This window comes from Hetaerina americana, unplaced genomic scaffold, assembly GCF_022747635.1.
Source record: "Hetaerina americana unplaced genomic scaffold, ioHetAmer1.1.p SCAF_1, whole genome shotgun sequence".
Lineage (NCBI taxonomy): Eukaryota > Metazoa > Arthropoda > Insecta > Odonata > Calopterygidae > Hetaerina > Hetaerina americana.
Genome location: NW_027286069.1, coordinates 43527277 through 43540993, shown reverse-complemented (window position 1 = coordinate 43540993; position 13717 = coordinate 43527277). Strand labels below are relative to the sequence as shown.

General features: G+C 38.1%; 1 protein-coding gene across 1 annotated transcript in view; it reads right to left on the bottom strand.

Moving 5' to 3' along the window:
- Window positions 1-11594, bottom strand: part of LOC139701253 (uncharacterized) — a 61352-nt gene extending 49758 nt beyond the window's left edge. Inside the window, exons 1-2 of the mRNA XM_071599747.1 lie at window positions 11466-11594; window positions 10567-10699 (exon numbers count right to left, since the gene is read on the bottom strand). Of these exons, the coding sequence (XP_071455848.1) occupies window positions 10567-10699; window positions 11466-11594 (262 nt within the window). The remainder of the gene's footprint in view (window positions 1-10566; window positions 10700-11465) is intronic.
- Between the last annotated feature and the right edge of the window lie 2123 nt (window positions 11595-13717).

The window sequence follows — 13717 nt, the reverse complement described above, 5'->3', positions numbered from 1 at the left end:
TGAGCTCACCAGTTGGTCTGTAATGACAGACGGTCTCCCCGAACGCTCATCGTCGTGTGTGTTCCCCCTCCCCATGTTGAAGTTGCGACACCACCGCCGAACAGACGACTCGTCCATTACATTGTCTCCATACACCTCCTTTAATTGGCGATGAATATCACATGGGCGAACGTTTCTTGCATTGAGGAATTTAATCACTGCCCTCACTTCACAACTGGCGGCGTTCTCAATTTTTTTAAACATTGTAAACAATCACAGAAACAACACAGGCAATGCTAGCGTCACGCAACTTGGCTCAGAGAAGGCAGACAAGCCACTGAAGCTATCTGACCTCGTCCAGCGGCTACTCGCGTCGTCAGCACTTCGTGCGGCACGAACGGGTACTACTTTCCGGATGACCCTCGTGTGTATATATATATATAGTAAAGATGGTGATAGTAACGTCTCAATAGTTACAATGGCTGTACCTCGGCTGACCATTATTCGTTGCTTTGCAATCGTAGGCTTTATCGTATTGTTCAAGTAAGGGAATAATGCTGACTATTTGTCTAAAATAAACAGTAACCTTTTTTGTTTTTTAAAGGGAAGAATTTAAAGCAAAACGTGTGTTCCCTTCAAAGCCCTCGCTTAACCAGCTCACGGGGTACCTCGTTGATAGGCAAGGAGTGTGAGGCGGAGTTAATGAGACGAGGTTTGGGGTGGAGCGGAGCACACGTGATCGGGCGTGGATAGATATCTGTTCAAATAAGGGGAAAGGAGCTAGAAATAGGGACAAGGGTTAGGAGAGAGGGAATGGCAAAATTTGAAGCAAGAAGGGAGGGCTTGAATTCAGGAGACGCGGAGAGGAGTGCGACTTCTGGGGAAGGTGGGGTGATGGAGTGGAATAAGGTCTTTGGTGATGGAGAGGTGGTGAAAAGGGGAAGCGATAGGGTTGTGTAAGTGTGAATGAAAGGGAAGAGAAGTAGGAGGGCTGATGAGAGGGTGAAGGAGGAAGATCATGAGCGAGCTAGGGAGGGGACTTAAGAAGTTGAATAAAATGCATTGAGGGTATTTGAGACGGTGTTAAGAAACAAAAGATTTTCGCTTCTTCATGTCTGGAAAGAGGTGGCAGGATGAAAAGTCTGATAATTCATGACAATGATTTGAAATCGATGGGGTGCATTCATCGTTTTAACTTTCCATTTGTAACCATACTGGGACACATTAATGATGTAAATCGGCTTAAATAGTTAAGGAAAATAATGGAAAAGCAAAAAAACATCCTGAGAAAAAGCCTAATTTATTTAAATTCCTGTCATGAAAAAAGAAACAGATACATAAAACGTACAAAATTGCTAATACAGAGGGTAACGTGAAGAAGAGATTCTTTACATTCCGCCATCGAAAATGGTGGAAAATGGTCCTATATTTGTCAACACCGCAAAATAATAAGATCGTCCGGAAAGGAAAAGAGATGCATTTAATGATACATACATTTAGAAGATTAAATGGGTCGACGCGGACACTGGAAAAAAATAAACTCAATTTCTGAGCCCTTAATAGGTTTTTCAAATAAAATATAAATGAATACGAATTTTCCTTGAATAGGATTTTTAAGGATGAATTGGTAACTACTAAAATAAAATTGAATATATCAACATGTAAAGAGAGAGAATGAAATAATAAACATGAGTAGAGACTGATGAGAGAATGATGTCCATTTCAAGAATATGATACATATTACGGTTCATTTTTGTGAGAAGACTGGACTTTGAAACCTTTCTAAAGCTTACGTACCACCACCAAGAGATGCATTTTTAATGCCCCATCTTTTTGACACCATAATACATTTCTATTTATTATTATTAATTCTTTAAAAAAGAATAATAAAAAGAAGTAATAGTCCAGCAATAAAAAAGTAAACGACTTAAGTCAAGCGAAAGCAAATAATGACTTCATCCAGATTCGGAAGTAAAAGTGAAAGGTTTTAAGTAAACTTTTACCTTCTCAAGGAATTTGAGATCATATGTCTCTGTCATCACTGAAACTTATTCCAAAACAATTTTAATATTCTAAGAAATTTATTGTTATTTTGCAATACCTAAATGTTGATTGGCGACGTATTATACTATCAGGAAGTCAGTCAAAGTTACTGACGCTAGAAACTGAGAAACGTCTTTTGCTCGATATGGAATATGTGATATTATATTGAGGATTGGTTAATTAAATTAAATTTGGCTCAATGAAAACTTAATTGAAGGCCGAAAGAAGCGTTAAAAAAATAATAGGGGATTAATAACATAGGATTGAGTATATTTGATCAATCACTGAATATATTCGTGCAAATTTGCAAACACATCAATGTGATTTAAGCATAATTTACTACTCACTCTACCCGTAATCCTCCACACGGAGATTCCATTATATTATTTCGGTAGTCACTGATGTTTTCTCTCACAGGGGAAGGTCACTAAAAGACGATTTAAAAATCAGAGACATGCATCACTGAACCAAATGAAACCTCTGGTAAAAAAGAAGAAAAAGGTATTGCAGATCTAAAACTGGCCTGGTAACATCCTGAAAAATGAATGCATCGGTGCCGTCGTAATTTTGTATGGGTGCACGCCAATGTATGCTAATCTCCCTCCGGGATGGACGCGAGAGGAGACAAAGCAAAAAAAAAGACTGGGGAGAAATGGGGCAAAGGACTGTTTGGAGTGGGGAAGATGATGCTGGGGAGGGTACGGTGGAACAAGGGGCAAGGGCGTGGTGTGCAGTGAAAGCGTAAAGAGGCCGTGGATATTGCGGAGGGAGGCTGATGCGGTGCATTGAAAGGTTCAAGTGAGGCTGGAGGGATGAAGCGAGCCAGGAAAGAAAAAGAACCACACATGATACTGCCCCAGTACAAATGGTTTCGCCCTTTGCCCTCCTTTTAGCTTTGCCAATCTTTCGTAATTCCTTTTACAAGTTGGCGTTTTTTCAATGGGCGACAAATTGGAGGCAGCGATTAACAATGACTTGTCCTGTGAATTTTGTTAGGATTCAATGTAACAGTTACAAATAGTTTGTTTTTTTCGACAACTCAGGTCTTATTTATTTCTACTCGTGCTTGCATTTGATTGAATAGATGACCGTAAATTACGCGCCGAAAGTGGATATAGTGAAGCAATTCACGTCGATCATTCGAAGAATTTAACCCCTTGTTTTAAATTAACATGCAACCCGCATAGTATGGCAGGAAGAGGTAAATGCATACATTGCAGGATGTAGCAGACAATAGAGGAGTGGTTTCTTTACGGCAATCGTAAAATACCAAGATTGTTTTAGTTATAAATCATTTACCTTCGCTTGAGTTTAAAAAAAAATGCTCAATCGATGTATTGAAATTTCGTCACCGATTTTGGAAGCCTTATTATCAAGGGTCATTTTATGTCTGATAAACTGAACTTATGAACACTGTAAAATCTTACTTATGCAATTGTGAACTTACTTTTGAAACCGAATTTAGTTCTTTACGTTTAAATGTATGTTTGATAAGTGAGGAAGAGGCAGAACAATAGTCTTATTAGAGCGAATGATTGGAGGCCAGGCTGGTATGGAGTTGAAGCGAGGTTAAGTGTAATGCGCCCTTTGGAGCATTTATTTAGTGTCCTGCACGATAAGTCTTGGAAATAAAGTAGTATTTGGGTAGTAGATCTACCTAGATCTAACTTGCCGTTGCCGGTAAAATACTCTACTATACTCGACATACTATTACTATTTTTATAATATTGTAGTAATATTCTAATGACTCATACATTCATTGACAGCAATATCTAGCGGTTTTTTTAAATTATACTGAAATACCTGTAATATACAAAGCAGCATTCTATTTATCCAATTACCAAGAAAAAATGACATTTTCAACCATGTGTCCTCACATTGATCTCATAAACGTTTATTTGCGCGTCTATTTATTTACGTACTATATTCAAATTGCAATATTTTGGATATTTAATTACAACAGTTATAGCATTTAATACAAGCACTAATTACGATGAATTATGGGAAATAGAGATCTCATTTTCAAAAAGTCTAGTTAAATGTTCGCGTGTTTCACTCAGATTTAAGAATGAAACACACGAAAAAATTTTTGTTTCAATAATAACAGTAAATATAACATTTTTTAAGCATGGGAATAAGGAGCAACATTGTAGGCTCTTTAGTAAGGGAGCCACGAGATAAAATCAAAAGGTATAGAATTGCCATGATTATGAGTACTAATCACATTATATTGTGTCGTATTTTTTATATTTACTTTAAATTTTAGTAGCGGCTAATCCAGGAAATAGGACTACAATATCCTTTATATTTTTCAAAGATGCTGCAAAAAATGTTTCGTAAAGATTTGACAAAAATGTTCTCTTCTTATATTGTTAGATTATTTTTAAATGCATACATGGTTCAATTTTATTTGCTATTAGCCCATTATTGTGACAGCCGTTGAAATTCTAATCATATTCCGTTCGCATACGCCTGCTTATAAAGATTAAAAACACTTCTTACGAAGGATGCGTTAACCTATAGGAGCGGAAAAAATCGCGTATGGCTAGTTGTAGGAATTGTGGATGATGGAATCACTTCGCATTGATTTCCGCGAGATATTCAGCAACAATATTTGAAATCTGCGGCCGTATATTATCGTGGTGCGCCACATATACTATTAATTTGTGATTGATAAGGTCTTAGACAATTTTCAGTGATCCCTGTTGTATGCCTCATTTAGAGTTTTATGTGTTGGTATGACATGCTGATACGCCATTACCTTGGTATCGGAAAATGAAATCACCAAACTTTCCCAGCAGAAGTAACCACCATTGCGTTTGATATACCGGAGATTATCACGCAGACCAACTTTAATGTGTGTTCTCAGAATAAAAATGATATTGTCAATTTTTTTATTTGTGGTAAAATCTTCAAAAGAATCTTCTCATCATCCTGTAACATCAACTACAACTGCGAGCGAATGTTCCCGCAAACGTCCTTTTTTCGTCTAGGAACCCGCCACTCAAAACTACGTTTCATGGAAAATGTTATCCTTATCATTGTATGGGTAAAGATATGAAAAAAATATTTTTCGATGGTGTTCATAGGTTTTTCCGATGATATTCTCTCACGATGGCAGAATAGATGCTAATTCTCACATCCCCACGAGCGCTCACTTAAGTTCTCGGTCCTTTTTCCTTTGTAATTGATTGTCCCCCCCGCTTTAAACATTTTCAACTATCTTCGAAGTGGTATCTAAGAAAGGACAGACTAACAATAAGCTTCTTCCAGCATTACGTAGACCTCGGCTGACGATTTTTCAAGATGAAAGTAAAACTTTTATGCATTATATTCCTCGTCGAATGTAAACCTCCATCCCTGCTGCGAACGAGGTGAGCATGTATTAACTCTCAAAGGCCCGAACTGATACAATGCTGGAATAAAATCAACAAAACAGCCTTCGTATCTACGAGGGTCATCCGGAAAGTAGTACCCGTTCGTGAAATAAAGACACAAAAGTAAATATTAACAAACATAAAAAATTTTATTTGAAAGAGGATACTTTAAACTACTTCTCAACATAATCTCCAAGCAAATTAAGGCATTTGTCATAACGTGTGACAAGTTTCTGTATTCCTGCTGCATAGTCCTTCGCCGCCAGCTCATTGAGATACGCGAGGGACCCATCTTGCACAAATTTTTGCATAATGCAGATGGTGTTTAACAATTTCATGAACAATTGTTCGAGAAACATTGGGAAAATGCTCACAGATGTCATCAATTGTGACGCGCCGAACGTTCCTCACGAATTCGTCAACTGAGCTCACCAGTTGGTCTGTAATGACAGACGGTCTCCCCGAACGCTCATCGTCGTGTGTGTTCCCCCTCCCCATGTTGAAGTTGCGACACCACCGCCGAACAGACGACTCGTCCATTACATTGTCTCCATACACCTCCTTTAATTGGCGATGAATATCACATGGGCGAACGTTTCTTGCATTGAGGAATTTAATCACTGCCCTCACTTCACAACTGGCGGCGTTCTCAATTTTTTTAAACATTGTAAACAATCACAGAAACAACACAGGCAATGCTAGCGTCACGCAACTTGGCTCAGAGAAGGCAGACAAGCCACTGAAGCTATCTGACCTCGTCCAGCGGCTACTCGCGTCGTCAGCACTTCATGCGGCACGAACGGGTACTACTTTCCGGATGACCCTCGTAGTTCTAGTTTAATTCTCATACTTTTCCGAAATCCAAACTTTGTTGAGAATTTTTTAAAAATATTTTGAGACATAAATAATGAAAATTGGGCTTCTTATAGTGGCATCTGAAAAATATGTTTGTCATTATTTTACTATTAAAGCGGAATCAAAAAGAGTCACTGAATATATCCCAAACTGCCCAATTGGTTTCAATACTATATTTGACCGAACAGAAGAAATAATACATCAATGCTTTAAATTGGAATTCCTGACTTAGCCATACGTTTATTACTCATTTAGATCATTTTTTCTGAAATTTGACCGATTTCATTTTGTTGGCAATTCTAATAAAATTATATGTATAATATGTGTATGCATACATAATGAAATATATTGACATAAAATCCATAAAAACTATATATATACACACACACACACACACACACACACACATATATATATATATATATATATATATATATATATATATATATATATATATATATATATATATAAACCCATGCTCAAACAATCCAAAAAGACAAACTTCAAATATAAAATATTCCTCGGAATCAGCTTAAATAAGAGCAATAATTATTTCCGTTTTGGACGGATTTTTAATTAAATTATTCAAGGCACCTGCAGGATACCCGGTTACAAAGAACAGTTGGCATTGGTAGTAAACTAACTTCTATTTTTAAGCCGTATGGTAATTGAATTGAAGCATTCACTTTAGGTAAATCACATATCTGTGAACGTCGTCGTTACATGTTTTGGAAATTCATTACACATTTTCAACTGACGTTTTCTAATGTACCTCCGTTAAAAATAGCTTCTAAGTTGTACCGAGCAATCAGATCTAAAAAAAATGTTACATTTTTCCAAGGAATATAAAGTAAACTCGTGAAAATCTCTTTATGATATCAAAAGGTGGAAATTAAATGCAAATTTGATTGGGAAGAGGAAAAGTATAACCTTTTATCCCAGCGCACAGCTTCTTAATGTAGTGTAAAAAATAAATGAATGAACCGTTATAGCTTACTTTCATATATCTTGCATTTTACGTATTCGTCACATATATGATGGAGAAAATCAATAAAAAATTGTTAAGCAATCCTCAATGTATCGTATATTGGATCGGAGCCCACTTAGTACTTGTACGCTACAAAACCAGTGTCTTGTATTGTAAAAGCTTGTAGAAATATATGGAGTCTGAAGTGTACTTCATAACGTGTCACTTGTTAGGTAGAGGGCACGTGATTGTAAGCAGCATGCAAAGCGATTGATCTCCCTCGATGTCGGGCTAATCAAGTTGCTACTACTTCCCTCCCTGTATTACAGCCTTCTCCAGCACCCGATTTTAAATGTGATATAGTGCCACGCACAGGTTTATCAGATATGTATATTGCACATCAATGAGACCGCACACATTTGTTACTTAAATGCACTCGTGAATTAAGCTAATAAAAGGAGTTGTGATCAGATAACGAGATATATAATGTCGAGCGAGACAGTCAAACAGCGAACGTCACGACAATTAGTAAGTTGGTTGCGACCTTATTACGTACCTCTATGCAAAGTTGGTTCACTCGAACGGAGCTGTTTCATTGCTGTTATGGAAGAAATTATCAGTAAGAAGGGAATTATAATTCATTTGGTATCACAGGCTGTTGTAGCAAAACGGCCGGTCTTGTCAGGAATAAACCATTCCCCGAGTTGGAGATAGATGTGTGAGTATCTAATGTAAATAATCTGCATATGAAGTATGTGTGTGTGCATATATATATATATATATATATATATATATATATATATATACATATATATATACATACATATTTATATACATATATATATATATGTGTGTATATATATACATATGTATATATATAATATATATATATATATTATATATATATATATATACATGCCTGTGTGTATGTGTTTATATATATGCATATGTGTGTGTTTATATATATATATATATATATATATATATATATATATATATATATATATATAAACACAGATGTAGATTTTTTAAACATAGAAACAAAGAAAGGACACTCACATATGTAGTTTTGACGTTTCGACGGCACGACCGCCGTCATCAGAATGACGTTCTCGGCGAAGAGCGGAGAGGACATGTGCGTGGGAGAGGTGAGGGAAGGAGAGGTGAGGGACCAATAGGAAATGAACAAGGGGTGGGAGGGGATATGTAGGCAGCTATTAGATGCGTTCAGTGGGCTTGATTGAGGGGTTCAAAAGACTGGGACACCCAGATATGCGCCATCTCGCGGGTTCTCAATGATACTTGCAGATTTGGGAAGGGTTTCAATCACCAAAATGGAGAAGCAGTCATCATGTGAGGGTCCTTTCTTTGTGTTTCTATGTTTTAAAAATCTACATCTGTGTTTTTATATATTTTTGCGTCGCCGAAGAGCTGCCCATTTCGAAGAAATGTTATATATATATATATATATATATATATATATATATATATATATATATATATATATGCATAGAAGTTAGCACTAGTGAGACACACAAAAAAGATAAGAAACTCTCTAGGTTTCGAATCTATATATAGTATATACGGGGCTATATACAGGCCAATGTTGATCTTGGAAATGGGATAGAAAGTCTCCATCTCGTCAAACTTCATTATTAATTATCGTATATATGTAACAGTCGTGAATATAAAGGAAATTAGTTTGTTGTATCTTACAAATTATGCATAAGAACGTTCTATATTTTAGCTGAGGCAATGGTAGCTTTTAAGTAATCCCGAAGTTTTATTCCTACCCAATTATTATTTGTGATCAGCGCCAATGAGTTTGAATTTAAGACCGATTTCTTTTCACCAGAATTTTATTTCAGAATTAATAACTTTTGTTTGCAATCACCTTTACTGCTCTCTAATATCCTTATCCTAATTTCCTCTCTGTCGTCCCTTTTATCTTTAATGAAAGCTGGCAAAATAGCAGAATTGCTTCAATCTTGAGAAATATTTCATGTGACTGGTCAAATAATTTTCCGTGCCCTTGCATTAATAATCAGTCATTAAATTTTATAAGTGGACGACTAAAAGCCAAGAAGTTCTATAGTTAACAAAGAGAGAAATTTTTCATGAATTAGTTTTTCCCATGAGGGAAATAAAATCACCAGCTTCGTCTCGACGTTAACCAAGCCTAAAAAATTGAGAAGAAGAAAACTTTTTACCAGAATTACTGGAGGAGAAGTTACGTTTATATTTCTTCACAAAATGAACGGTGGAGATATAGAGATATAAATCCTAAATGAGTAAAATTTTCAAAGAAAAAATTATTGCGGTACCTCCTCACTATTTCTTTCTTTCCGCTCGTGTCGAGGCTGGAGATGTGAGCCGAACACGCGACAGCTGGCTTTACAACCACTTGGCCGCGTAGCGGTGCGGCGGGGAAATTGAGGGAGGGGTAGTGCGCTAAAAGAAGAGGGTGAAGGAAAGGGGAGGAGCTAAAAACTCGAAAGAGATAAACAAGTTAGACGGAGGCAAGGGAGGATTAAGGGAATGAGGGGGGAGAGGGAATGGAAGATCGAAGAACGAGGGGCATGTCACATATGGAGTCAGGTTGACAGGTGTCCGGGTATAAATTTTAATAGATCATCAATTCCAGAGGGGTCGGGATGCAATAGTGCTCTCGCTCCCGCCGCAATTCCTTCTTTTTGATTATTCGTTGGGAGACAGTTCAATCAGCGGGGTGCATTGCTTTGAAGGGTTTGGAGAGGATTGGTTTCCTTTACCATGCTGAACTTCATCTGCATGTACGTGCGATAGTGTATACTATATATATATATATATATATATATATATATATATATATATATATATACATATATTACTTATCTTCTTAGTTAAGATGTAAATGACGTAATGAATATTTAAGGAATGTTTAGGAAGGACACACACACGTTTACCGAAAGCCGTAGCGACAGGACGCTTGGGAATTTAATGCTGAAAGCTGTAATAATAAATCAAAAAGGATGAATTAATATCAGCAGATGCGTTTTATTGTGAGACCCTTGTGAGTACAAGAAGTTTTATGATAACCTCTTTGTCTTTTCCTTGTGTGTGTGTGTGCAAGGGGGTGAAGGAAGTCTAAATTATATATAACCAAATTTGCTTTCGAACCGTTATATTTGGTTTAGAGTCTAGGGAATGGTTAGGTATGAATTAAAAGTGATAACCATTACTCCTAAAGGGCAAAATAAAGGATTTGTGAAGAGAGGAATGAAGATGGGTTCTATTTAAGGGAGTGATCTCAAAACGCATGACCGAGGAGTTGAGTAGAAAGGGGAGGGAGATAAAAAAGCTTACCAGCGACATCACTCTGCAGCGTGTGGGTGTTCCTGCAAAAAAGATTTTGGCCCAGACTCCTTTCGCCCTCTTTGTAATGGAAGGAATTGGTGTGAGCGAGGTGGTTGGCCCAGGACTGCGCATGTGAGCATAGCTGTGGGATCAGAAGAGAAAACAATGCATTTACACCATTCGATTATATCCATCGCCCTCATCCGCGTTCGTGTGATGCTTCTATGGGCACGATTTGGAACGAAACATTTCAATTCTAATTCCTTGATGGAGTTACCATATTAAGGCAATGCTATTCTCACCGCATCATTCTTTTTCTTCCTTGGCACAACTTATTAAGATTTAGGATTGCAAATAAAGTCAAATTTATTGATAGCAGCAATTCAAATTGTTAAGAACCTTAATAAGAATCAATTGCCAATACTTGTTCTATTATAAGATGGATTTTCTTTGTTTAAAAAACCTATGTGAGCACAACTCTCATTTGGCCTACCTACGTGAAATAATAATTGCAAAAATTAATTAATATTAGGTTTAATATCGTCTTTTTGCTCATTAATTTTTAATAATTAATTTGTAAATATAAAGGAATGGCGAGCGAATTTTAAAAAGCTACAATCAATTCAGCATCTAAGTGGTTCATATTTACAATTAGCGTCCACACGTATATGAAAGAGCAAATACCTGTTGTATACTTGGGGTGCTGCACGTTGTGAGCCATTTATCATATCTTTATGTGGCTTTGTATCAATTAGCATCATAAATGAAGCAATATATGAGTAAGCCAGCAACAATTGCATTTTTGTATAAGAAGCTTTATTTATTTTTTCTGAATCTCTGAAGCCATTTGGATCCATTTTAGAATGCTTTTTCGTTAATTGGCCCATCACCCCTCGCCTTGTGCTCACCTGGGTGGATATGGAGAGCGGGGGTGCGGCATGCCGGTGCCGGAAGGCATTGTGCCAGAACAGGCATTCAGTGATGAACTCACTATCTCGCCACTGGGGTTCGAGGGCGCTCTCTTCTTCGGCCGCCATCTTCCCTCCTGAGGCCACGCCATCCGTCGCCGGAACGCGATACCTCGTTATTGGACGGTTGGATAGAATCTGGAATCGTCAGAAGAGCTAGCTTAGAGTCACATTTTTTAAATCCGCAATCATATCTCATTTACATTGTAAATTCTACATGGCATGCCTAGCTACCTCCCAAAAAAAAGGATTTCAGTAAATTCAGCTAAAAGTGGCACTTTAAGGGAGATGACGCATCTTTTCCAAATTTTCCATTTCTCTAGGTTGTTTCCATTGAAATCAAAATTAGGAAGAGATTAAGGAATTTTAGCTACCGGCAATATCCATAACATCATATATATATATATATATATAGCATATATATATATATATATATATATATATATATATATATATATATATATATATATATATATATATATATATATAAACCATAAACACAGTAATCAACCCGAGGGTCGGTTTAGTAGGTGATGGTAGAGACCACGCAGTACTAAGCCCTATACGGCGTGTGAAAATTCACACATCAGATTAGGGGGGCCAGTTCCTTTCCCTGTGCCGGTTATGGTTTCCCAGGAAGACCTGGTAACCGAAAAATCACTTCAGCTTGGGTGGAGCTGCAGGTGCCCAGAGTGCCTTCCCCGGGAATCGAACCCGAGACCCTTCGGTCAGCAGTCCAACGCTCTACCCACTGGACTACCGCGACCCACCCACACACACACACATATATATATATATATAGTATGTTGTTTTGACGTTTCGACGGCGCGGCCGTCGTCACGTCAAAACAACATATGTGAGTATCCTCTCTCTATATATATATATATATATATATATACATACACACGAGGGTCATCCGGAAAGTAGTACCCGTTCGTGCCGCATGAAGTGCTGACGACGCGAGTAGCCGCTGGACGAGGTCAGATAGCTTCAGTGGCTTGTCTGCCTTCTCTGAGCCAAGTTGCGTGACGCTAGCATTGCCTGTGTTGTTTCTGTGATTGTTTACAATGTTTAAAAAAATTGAGAACGCCGCCAGTTGTGAAGTGAGGGCAGTGATTAAATTCCTCAATGCAAGAAACGTTCGCCCATGTGATATTCATCGCCAATTAAAGGAGGTGTATGGAGACAATGTAATGGACGAGTCGTCTGTTCGGCGGTGGTGTCGCAACTTCAACATGGGGAGGGGGAACACACACGACGATGAGCGTTCGGGGAGACCGTCTGTCATTACAGACCAACTGGTGAGCTCAGTTGACGAATTCGTGAGGAACGATCGGCGCGTCACAATTGATGACATCTGTGAGCATTTTCCCAATGTTTCTCGAACAATTGTTCATGAAATTGTTAAACACCATCTGCATTATGCAAAAATTTGTGCAAGATGGGTCCCTCGCGTATCTCAATGAGCTGGCGGCGAAGGACTATGCAGCAGGAATACAGAAACTTGTCACACGTTATGACAAATGCCTTAATTTGCTTGGAGATTATGTTGAGAAGTAGTTTAAAGTATCCTCTTTCAAATAAAATTTTTTATGTTTGTTAATATTTACTTTTGTGTCTTTATTTCACGAACGGGTACTACTTTCCGGATGACCCTCGTATTTTGATGTCACAAAACGCTACCGTATATTCAACTACTGCATTTCAAGGAGCGTGATTCCTGGGAGCCTTGAAACTTGGACCACGCGACGGAGCGGCTCCGTCTGCAACGGTCGACAATCATGCGCATCAAGCACCCGTTCTAGTAATATCTATCTATATCTCTCCTCCAACGCAGTGATAAAGCAAGGGGCATGACAATGTCGATGAACGAGAGAAGTTCAGCTCTTCGAGGCCCCCTTGTTATTTTCATGAGGTTCTGATCGCATGCCTTGCACGCATGTAAATTTATCTTCCTCCGGGATCGTTTTCTACGCCGACAAATTCGTCTTTCGTCTCTTGGGTCCATCGTTTATCGCTCGAGTTCACATCCGCTCACCACTTGAGACGGCGTCGGCCATCCTCTTCAGCGCGTTATGTGCTCCAGTAACCGAAGCCGTCTGAGACACGAGGCGCCTGTAGCCATTTTTCCTACTCCAATGAGGAAAATCCTCGGGCTATAATCGATAACAATGGAAAACTATACCATTCGG